At 44.1% G+C, this 11,216-nt stretch overlaps 1 protein-coding gene across 2 annotated transcripts in view; it reads left to right on the top strand.

Annotated features, from left to right (window-relative positions):
• Positions 1 to 11: 11 nt before the first annotated feature.
• LOC103365303 (enhancer of polycomb homolog 1) overlaps positions 12 to 11,216 on the top strand; it is a 30,216-nt gene continuing 19,011 nt past the window's right edge. Inside the window, exons 1-2 of one of the 2 annotated variants that reach the window (XM_008292713.1) lie at positions 12 to 306; positions 1,120 to 1,240. Coding sequence is in view for 1 of the 2 variants with exons in the window: in XM_008292712.1 (XP_008290934.1) it covers positions 5,209 to 5,361 (153 nt within the window). In the remaining variant the exon portion in view is untranslated. Of the gene's footprint in view, positions 307 to 1,119; positions 1,241 to 4,904; positions 5,362 to 11,216 lie in introns of those variants that run through there. The other variant, XM_008292712.1, reaches the window with a different exon arrangement.

Below are 11,216 nucleotides of genomic sequence, written 5' to 3'. Positions count from 1 at the left end.
TTTTTTTTTTTTTTTTTTTTTTTTGTATTTTGTCGAAGTAACCTTAGCGAACTATCCAAGTTTACCGTCCGCGACAGGATTTTCTCTCTTCCACCACCTCCGGCTTTTGCTCCCAAGCCACCTCTCTCTGTGAGTTTAACCCCACTTTTCTAAATGATAATAATACTATTTTTTTAAAGAAACTGAGAAATCCCTCTCCTCTGAGGCGTCCTGAAGGGAGCTAAGGCAGCGTTAGCATCGTGCTAGCATGACAACCAGAAGAACTGCCATCATCACCATCCTCCCCTGTGGCTTTGCTAGCAGCAGGTAAGTTGCAACTCAAAACTCCGGCTAGTTTTCCCCCCGCGTCGCCTCCGTGGGAATCGGCGTTTTCCTCTCCCCACGTCGCGGATAAGTTAGTTGCGAGCTCGTATTAAACTGTTGGTAGTCTGTCCGCAAACTGTTAGCTGGCTGGTAAATGGCGCAGGGTCAGGGTAAACTGGGCTAAGCTAGCGTCGAGCTAGCAGGCTGTCAGCTAGCCTCGGTGTCGCTGTGCTAAAACACACACACACACACAGCTGTGGTCGGATCTTTTTGGTATCGAAACGAACGATGGTAAAAGCTGCTTTTGTGCTCGACTTGGTGGAGATGCATGCTTGTCTTCCACGTTTTCTAAGGCGATTTCTGACTCTTGTTTCGCTGTCGTGTCCTGCTCTATTTACCCCTCCACTCTTCCATATATGGGTTTGCACTAACTGTGATGTTGAAGCTACAAAACTTGTTCCACATTTTTTTTCCCTACTAACACACACACTCCAAAGGAAGTCGCTTGTTAAATACAGTCTCCATTTGAATACAGCAAAGGTGAAGTTGCTACTGCGTGTGTGTGTGAGGTGTAGATAATTGTCAGATCTTGCTCGACATTTTCTTCCCCAGTGAACCCGCATATTTCATGGTTCATGGCTGTAATTTGAGCCCAGCAGAGAAGAAAATAACGTGACAATAAAATGCCGAGACATGGCACCCTCCTTTGGGGCTGATAAATCATGTGATAAATGCGTTTTTTGAACAGATGTGACTTCTTCTTATTAATGATGTGTTTTATATTAGTCTGTCTTCTCTTGACACACTGTTTCGCAGGCCTCCATTATGGTCCACAGATGTGCGTCTATTGCTCCCGAATGGATGATGATTATCATGTCAGCCTCCCACATCTGGACCGTTCGCTCGTGCCCACAGGAATCTTCGTGCACCCTCACAGGTTACTTGCATTTCTTATCATTCTACGTTGATACGATGCTATGTATTAACTACACATGTTGTCACCCAGGATATAACAATATAAAGCACATGTGGCTGATTTAGAGCTGCTTATAATTTGCATTTATGGAGATTATTTGAGTGGCATTGGACAGTTTGTGCTGCTAAACTCAACCCACAGCTGCAACTCCTCAGAAAGTCACTTTTGCACAAGCTCAAACCAGCACCTGATTGGATCCAAGTGATTTGAACACGCTGTAATGCCTGTTTAGTGTGGCAAAAAACAAAGTGTAGGCAGCGTGACCAGCCTGCAAAACCGATGTTGCTGCATTCAATTGTGGTGCCACCCAAGTGGGAAGAATCCTCACGTTTGTTATTGCCGTGACGAAAGGCAGAGCTCTTTACAGACTCGGCTAACAGCCTTATCTTTTGCCATTTAAGGTGAAAAACCCAAAGTGCCTCCCCGCGCTGCTTTGCTCTCCAGTGTCCTCCTCAAGTTCTATCTATTAGCTTAGCTCACTGAGAGGTCAAAGGGGCATCAATAGGTCTAGCAAAAACAAATGGATAAAGTTTTCTTGCATCATGTGCAGAAACGGGTTTGAAAAGAGTAAAATTATCAACAGCATAGTTTTATGCATCCATCATTGGATTTGCTCTCATCCTTCAAGGAGGAAGTTTGTCTCTTCAGAGATTTTTAAATTCATTTTACATATTGATTCTTGGGCTGCAAGGTGGAGCAGTGGTTAGCACCGTTGCCTTGTAGCACGAAGGTCGCCGGTTCCCGTCCCGGTGAGGACACCCAGGATCTTTCTGCGTGGAGTTTGCATGTTCTCCCCGTGCAGCATGGATTCTCTCCGGGTTCTCCGGCTTCCTCCCACACAGTCCAAAAACATGTTGAGGTTAATTGGTGATTCTAAATTGTCCGTAGGTGTGAATGTGAGTGTGCTTGGTTGTCTGTCTCTAAGTGTGGCCCTGTGATGGACCGGTGACCTGTCCAGGGTGTCCCCTTCCTTCACCCTGAGTCAGCTGGGATAGACTCCAGCCCCCCATGACCCTAGTGAGGATTAAGCGATGGATGGATGGATGGATGGATAGTGATTCTGGAAATACTGAAGGTTTCCATCTAAAGCAATTAGAGTGATAATATTAGGAAGAACTACTGTTGTGGTGATGTGTGGAGAGCTCAGGCTACTTATTTGTTCCATTTAAATCAAACTACAAACACTGTTAGGATGTCCAGCAGCTGTTGGACTAAATATCAAGCATTGGCAAGCTATTTCATTTAGATAACTTGGAATGTGGTGTGATTATTTGCGACAAACATTTAGCCTTCAGCATATCAGAAATCATTGAGTTTGTTAGCTTGTAACACCTGTGATGGATGTGTGTTAAGGAAAGAGTGTTTTTTTAGGTAATTATCTAGTAGATTGCAGTATTACGTTTGAGAAATGTGACACTGAAAAAGGTTTCCAACAGACAAAGGCAGGACATATCACAACTAAGAACATGTCAATAACATGGTAGTACAGTAGTAATGTACAGAAGGAACTCTCAAGATGCACAGTTTATCCTCCTGTGAAGCTTCAGCTCCACTTCCACATCTGACAGTCACCAACAAGAGGATGAAGCTGGCATTCAACTACACGACACTACAAATTAAACAGTATTGCTTGTGTCAGTTTATCGTGCTTTCTGTTGCTTGGCAGGCCTTGAATTCTTGTGTTTTCCTCGTGTTGTGGTCATAGCAGCTTATAAGGACTATTTAGAAACATTATTTTAACACCACAGCAAAGGATTAAACACAGATTTAAAAGAGGTAAGTTTATGTAGCGTGTTCTTGCTGTAGGACTGTTCATGGATTCAAATAGGCCAATATTCATGTTTTTTTGTCTGTATCCATGTAGCCTTTGCAATTTGGCACTCGTAATTTTTATCAGTATCTTTCAGTTTGCTTTCTGCAGGGGTGTACTACGTAGCAGGTTCAACATAGCCAGGCTTTGTTTGTGTTAGCAGACTCAACCAAACCTAAACCCCTCCATTAGAGATCATGTTGGTTTTCCACTTTCGTTGTTAACCAGGTTTTCTTCTTCAGGCTCTGTGCACGCTCTCCAAAAATGAGACATATGAAATGTTATTAGACTTTTCGTCAGCCACCTACTTCAGTCAAAGGAAACTGGTTGTTATAATGAAGAGTTCTGAGGAATATGAAAAAGTTATCACGGCCAAAAGCTCTGTTAGTGCCAGAGAGGAATGCTGGTAGAAAACTGTTAATCGTGTAAGTTATTTTACCACGCAGTGCTTTCTTGATGCCTGCCACTTGTTTTTAAACACGACAGCTGCACAGTAGAGCTTTTAAACTTTAAACTTCATACCTTTAAACATGATATTCAAGGAGGTCTGACACTTTCCTATAATGAATAATATGTGGAAATCTCTTCAGTTTTTGGCTACTTTAGTTGTATTAATCGAGTAAATACCAATAAACTAATGAACTGTCTGTTCTACATTCAGTGTAAAATGAACTTTACTGCAAGTATGGACCATATATGACATTTATTCAGTTTTTGCATCACCGACTGAATCACATGGGTTCCCATGGCAATGCTATGCTACCAGTTTGTTGACTGTAAATGCATGTCTTACAAATGTACGACTCAACAACTTTGCAGATATAAAGTTGCCCCTCAGTGGGGCCATGTGGTCATGAAAGGAACTGGTTTAAAAAATAAAAAAAAAAGGTGATGCTCCTTTCAGCCCATTTAAATCCCAAAACATAACCAGGATAGCTGTGCAGCATCAGTTACCATGGTGATGTAGCCAGGTTATGACACTGAAACTCTGACTTGAGGACCTCGTTAAGCCTTCATCTTACATCCCTCTGTACTGTTTGACTTAAAGAATAACTACAATCAATTAACACAAATATAGACAGAATATATAACTACATTTATCATCCTAAGGCTAGATTATATAGCTTTTCTGCACTGGCTTTTTTTCCCCTGATGCATTTACAGTACAGTATTTGAGTCAACACAATCTTTTTATTTTTATTATTATTATTTTTTAGCTTTGATCATTTTAATATGTCTTGTGCATTTGCCTGCAACTAACTAAAGCCATTCACTTCTAATCATAGTGGAGAATTATGCTGCAGTTGCGTTTTGCACCACATGGTGGCGATATTTGCAAAACAATTGCATCTAATTGGTGGAACATGTCATGTTGTTTTTTTGGTAATTTTTTAACACAAAATGTTTTGTCCTTGCAAGGTTATAAAACATCCCCACATCGCCTGCTCCTTATGAGCGGTGATTTATTCTCACTTAAATATGATTTATTTTAATTCCATCGGCTGGCGTTTAATCTTGTTTTCGTGTTGTTGTTTTTTCTCTGTTTTGTTTATTTATTTATTCTGTTTTTTTTTTCCAACATGGAGAATATACGTGTGTTTTCGTACGTCAGCATCAGTCTGGCGTATTACAGGATGAGAACATCCCGAGCCCTGGGAAGTTCACATCCCCTTCATCAGCATCCAGCATCCTTTCTGCCCCCACCGTCGGTTCATCTGCCCCCCTCCCCTCCCCGCGCCTCCGTCCCTCGTACCCCAAAGGGTTTCGCGAGCGCGCACGCGTGCGAAACTGCGTGGGAATGGCTGTTTGTGTGATCGAGGGGGTTGGGCCGCTTGGAGCGAGCGGAGAGCTGCATGAGTTTGTAATGTCCGCCATGTTGGCCATGGCGTATTGAACCGGGGAGGAACAGCGGAGCCTAGGAGAGAAAGAGACCGACAGAGAGCGACCGAGACCCGGGCCCGCCCGGCTCTGTTCGCGCTGCTACGGACCTCGAGCCTGCCCTCAATCGACCGGCTGACTCCCGAGACCCGTCACAGATTCATCCATGAGAACTCGAGGCAGACCTGCTGTTATTCCTAGCAGACCGAATAGATTTATGCTGCATCTTTTATTATAAAAAATGAGTAAATTGTCGTTTCGGGCACGGGCGCTGGATGCTAGTAAGCCCCTGCCCGTCTTCCGCTGCGAGGATTTGCCGGACCTGCACGAGTATGCCTCAATCAACCGGGCAGTGCCGCAGATGCCGACTGGGATGGAAAAAGAGGAGGAATCGGTATGTTTTTTCATTGCTGCCCGACTGGCGGTGGATCTCTTTGGCGGTGTTTTCGTATCGAGGGGCGCCGCTATGTTGCCTGCGCAAGCTTGTGCAAAATGGCCGCCATATCTGCTCTTTTCGTGCACACGACAGATCTCGACGAATACTCGATTTTGCCGAGCCGTTCCGCCGCGGGGGTGGTCGCGAGGCCACCGCACGGCGATATTTTATTCTTAAGCCGGGTTGTGTCGGTTTGTTTTCCACCAAACCGTGCCCGAACGCACAAAGAAGTCACGTGACTTGTCTCCGTTCCACCATTTTGTTGACTTTCTCCGTGGTGAAGGCGAGCGGGGATAGGCCTTGGACGTGCTGTACTTTCCGCGAACGGGTGCCAGGGGGAGACACTGAGCCTCCTCCTCCTCCTACCTCTCCCCCCCCACAATCTCTCTCTCCAAAGCCCGGTTTGACAGCGAGGTGTTGCGTGTTGACAGCTCCAGCCCTTGCCATGTGTGCTGCCTGTTCGGTCGTAGAATGCAGAGAAGGCTGCGGTGGATGGGGAGGAAAAGGCAACACTACACATCCCCGCTCTCTGTTTTTTAATAATAACACACCTGCACAAGTAGAGCACGTTGCGAATCGGAGCCTAATGTGTTGTGACACGCACGGCACAGCGGGCAGGGTTATCTCAGAGGAAGTGTTGCATGTGGTTGGGTCAGTGGGTGCACGGTAGTGGTGGTGATTTTGTTGATTTAAAGTGACAAGAAATGCAACTTTGCACCGACAACAACTGCAAAAAATACTCATTTACGTAGATAGACATGCTTTTCTTTAGTGTGCAGCTTGTAAACATGTGTAACTGTTTTGTAATATTTATATATTTGTGTGATTTGAGTACACAGAGTCCCTTTATGTGCAGATGTCAGTCAGAATATTGTTGCCTAAGCTTCACAAGTTAGGTTTATTTACTTGTGAATTGTCTTTATTTGATGTTTTTGTGCACTGATGGTGTTGTAGCTATATTCAAAATGATTTTAAAGTGGCAAGAAATGCAAATTACACCAGTAATAACTGCTCAAACGTGCCTTTTTTTAGTGTGCAGCTTGTAAACACTGGTGATTTCAGTGGCTATTCTGTAATATTTATATGTTTCTGTGATCTTAGTACACAGAGTCACTTTATGTGCAGTTGTCATGCTGGATATTGTTGCCATAGTGTCACAAGTCAGCTTTAATGACTTGTGAATTGGCTTTATTGGATCCTATTAGTCACTGGGTGCACAATGATGCTGTTGTAGCCATTTTTAAAGTGATTTTATTGATTTAAAGTGACAAGAAATGCAAATTGCAACAGCAATGGCTGCACAAACTGCACATTTCCACACGTGCAGACATGCTTCCATTAGTGTGCAGCTTGTAAACACTCGTGAGTTCAATGACTATTTTGTAATATTTATATATTTCTGTGATCTTAGTACACAGAGTCACTTTATGTGCAGTTGTCATACAGAATAGTGTTGCCATAGTGTCACCAGTCAGCTTTAATTACTTGTGAATTGGCTTTATTGGATCCTTTTGGTCACTGGGTGCACAATGATGCTGTTGTCGCTGTATTCAAAGTGATTTTATTGATTTGAAAGTGGCAATAAATGCGATTTGCACCAGAAATAACTCATAAATTACACATTTTAATAGATAAACATGTGCATTCTTTCATGTGCAGCTTGTAAACACTTGTGACCTCAGTGACTATTTTGTAATAATTCTACATTTCTGTGTTCTTGGTACTAAAGAGTCACCTTATGTGCAGTTGTCATGCAGAATACTGTTGCCATAGTGTCACCAATCAGCCTTAATTACTTGTAACTGGCTTTGTTGGACCCTTTTGGATTGCCACTGAGAGATGTAGTAATATTCCAGATCAGTTAAATTTTAGGATAAAACTGGGATTTGTGTGATGTTTGCTTAAGGCTTTAGCAGGAGAATCTCTGCTGCTCCATTCTCTCTTGTGTAGTAAGTTGGTATTTAATGTTAGTCGTATTCAAATCACAGGCAAACAGAGATTTACATTGTGCCTGCAGAACCTTAATGATTGTAAAGTTGCATGTAGCCTCAATATCGCCTTTGAGTTGTGACCACAACACAAACAATGTCACTGCTCTCTGTTTACATTCACATGCAGACCAGAATAGACTTATCAAACTAACCCTCCCGATTTACAGTGTTTACCTGAGCTGATAGCTGGTTATTATTTCTGATTGTAGACGGAGCATTAATGGCGAGCTGTTATTTACTACCCCGCACGCTCTGCTGAATTCCTCTCAGGCACTTCTGTGCCGCCGAGATGCCTCAGCAGACACAAACACAAGGAAAGCACAGACGGGGTGCAAAGTCAGCAGAAATCCTGCCCCCCTGCCGGCCCTCCCCCACCTACTGTACACATACACACAGCGGCATTACATAACAGTGTGACAGAAGAGATAAAGAGGACAGTTTTACTACAAGGCTGTGCATGGCTTAGCTCCCTGACCCACATCCTGTCCGGCAACAATGGCGCGTTGCTGTGCCGAGCTGACTAAATGACCACATGCCGACTTGGGAATCATGCTAATTTACGTAGCGAGTAGGGACAATTTGTGAGCGTTCACAGCATGTGCGTTCACAAGTCGTGTTTAATACATCGTTTCACCTTGCAGACGGTAAGCTGGATCTATAGGCAGTTGACTTTCTGGGCTTATTTGTGTCATCAAGCGCCTTTGTGCGTGTGCCTCGGCGGCGCTCGCAGCTTCATACCTGACAGAAATAATTAACCTCCAACAAAACAGTTTGTGCACCGTGAGTAATTGCAGCCGTGCAGGAAACATGGTGTTTAATTCACTAATGCTCTGTGCTCGCACCATTATAGTGTAAAACAGCTCACCTACAGTCCCCCGCTGTAGCTTTTCAACTGTCATTACTTTGACATGTGTTTTATATATCGATGCTGCCCTACAGCTTGTACAGTTAGTGCACTGTGTACATGCATTTTCATAACAATGACTGTCACAGTGACGTTTTCACCCATAGTTTACTGTGTAGAGATGAAGTCTCAGGAATCTAGGAAGAACACAAGATATAGAAAAAAGTCTTGCATATGTAAGTTGTTTGCATGATTAATGCAAATCAAGTACAGAAAGAGGAAACATTAGTTTTGTTTCCCTCAGAATCAGATCTATCAGACATGCATACGCCACGTCTTTGGCTATGAAGTGCTTACGTGTCAAATAATCTTAAATTAGAAAATCGTCTTTATGCTCTAAATAAAGAGAACTTGCCTCAATGATCACTTCATCTTCAAATTAGTAACACATCCCTACACCAGTTGTATAGCGCCTATGCAGCAACAACAGCACTGTGTTGTACCTGGATGAGGTCATTTTGGGGTTTTGTGGTTGCTGATTAAAGGGAAAATTGATTCTGCTTTGAATTATAGATGTTGTAAAAACATCGATAACTTTTCCCCTACGTGTTTTATTGGATGTAAAGGAATGTTGTGGTACCAATTTTTTTTTCCTGCTTTGTGGATTTTCCACGAGGTGTACGCCTCGGTTTGCTGAACCGATCGCCGTCCTCGAGACTTCCTCGCCGTCCTCCGGTCGGCGTGAGCTGAAAACACCTGCTGGAGGCCGCACTTTTGTTGCCATGGCAACTTTTATTGGAGTCATCTATTTTTCTTGGGAACATTTAATGGAGGGAACGCGTGGTGCTGTGAAAAATAGATTTTCATTTGTCTCTCCACTATCTGCATCTGCGGCCGTGACAAAAAAGCAGGACTGCCACTGTGAAAGTCTCTACAGTCCCAGAACATTTTGTGTAGGAAGAACAAGAGAATCGGAGGTTCAATATGAGTTTGTGTTCTCCGGGGCTGGAGGCAGGAGCAGTTAGGAGCTACTCTGGAAGCAAAGGGTTTTGTCCCCGCTGTGCGTCTCCTAACAGCCTGCATTAGCATCCCCCTTGTTTTCTCCTAAAGTCTTGTCTTTTCCCGTCTTTATTTGTTTAATAGACAGTTTTTCAGCATCAGCAAACCATCAGCTTTTCCTGAGCAAACAGTACGTCCTGCGATAACCAAGTTCACTTCTTCCCGTGCGCCATTCACAAAAGCCCTTGATCCCCACTCACCCAATTCCTCAGCAGAGGAAATCCCAGGCCGTGAACCGCGGTTGTGAGGATCACAGCTGCGAAAGATCAGGATATCTTAAGGTCAGAGGAGGCTCAGGGCAGCCTGCCGCAACCTGCAGCGGTTATATCCTCGACAGAAGCCTGCAAAGGCAGCTCTGGGCCGGGCTTAGGTTTAATTGGCTCCTTACGTGCACTCCATGCAGGTTCCTTACCTCAAAAAGCTCAGGGTTCATCAGCATGTCAGGCAGCGGGGGTTCACAGAGGGCAGTTTTTTATGTGTTAGACGCTCCACCGTGTCTGCTCGTAGAGTTTACATCAGGTCAAACTGCAGACAGCTCTGGTGAAGCAGTCGTCTGTCCTTGTTTGTCAACAGAGCGACGAAGCTGCAGCCCATAAAAACACGCCAGGTACCTGAGTGATAGCAGCAGCAACAACATTTATGGATGTTTGGGAGAATTTCGTTTTATAGTTGAACATCGTGGCACTGGATTGGACAAGTATGTTTCATGCCCAAGTTTATTACTACAGATGTGTGATAGTTTATTGCTGGCAGCATGCACCGTCTAAAATAGAATTTGCTGCATTCTCAAAAGCTGTCAGACTGCTTTTAAATAGAGAGCACGGGAATTATAAGTATGTTACTGTAACTCAGCTGCATATTCGAAGCCTGTTGGTTTGCATTTAATGTTCTACGTCATTGAGATCTCTGGAATGAAGAACCACAGCCTCTGTAGTTTTACACCAAGCCGTTTTTAGACCGGCTAATCAAGGGGTTGTTAAATGTATGATGACACGAAATTGTCGGCTAATTGCAGGAAGTTGTGTGTTCGTGGGCAGCGAAACACGACCGCGCGAAATTTGTGGCTGGACAGTCTGCACACATTGCAGCCGTCGTGGCCAAATACAGCACTTTGTTTTCGTCCTGAAGCTGTGATTCGAGCTTGCGAACGTGCCGAGATCATGCCAGCTTAAGTTTGTGATAAATTCTGAGTGATTTGCGAGCACACGGGGACGTGTTTACGCTCTGTTGTGTGTTTACATCCCACGTTTGTTTAGAGCGACGAGTAGGCTGGGCTTCGGTAGGTCGCGGGTGTCGCCTGAATCCTCTCGTGAGCACTTTCACAGCTGACACAATAAGCAGTTTCCACCGTGTCGTGGTTGTGGAGAAAGTATACAGCGCCGGGCTTGATAAGCTTACCAGGGGCAGATGGTTCAGCTCTGGGCACATGCTGTGTCCTTTCATGCCAGCTCACAGCTCTGATATGGTTCTCCTGTTACTCCACGCAGAGCTCCTCATGGCTTTGGATTGTACTTAAGGCCCTAATCACTTCAAGCTCCCACGCAAGTGTGGACGAGCGCACAGGCGAATAGTTTTCAGGTATTGGAAAATTAGCAACAAAAAAAAAAAAGATACGCTTTCCTCGATGGTCACGTTTGCCAGACGCAGTTGGTATGTCGTTGAACACTGACCCATATTTCAAAATCCGGCCAAAGAAACCGTGGTTGTGAAAAAAGTGTGTAATGTGTAAAATGAGTAGGAGCTCTGTTAAAATACTTGTTAGAGCAAGACGGGTCTCAAGTCAGTTTGACTGAATTGGCCATCTGTTGCATCAACTACTGAGATTAGGCCTACAAATATTGGGCACTACAGAGTGAGAACACATTAGCGATGAGCTGCATTGCCTCGATGCAGGTCTGAAGTGAGTCGTGTCGTTCAGT

This window comes from Stegastes partitus, unplaced genomic scaffold, assembly GCF_000690725.1.
Source record: "Stegastes partitus isolate 25-593 unplaced genomic scaffold, Stegastes_partitus-1.0.2 Scaffold825, whole genome shotgun sequence".
NCBI classification, from domain to species: domain Eukaryota; kingdom Metazoa; phylum Chordata; class Actinopteri; family Pomacentridae; genus Stegastes; species Stegastes partitus.
Note: the sequence above shows the minus strand (reverse complement) of the source record. Positions and strands in the feature narration are given on the sequence as shown.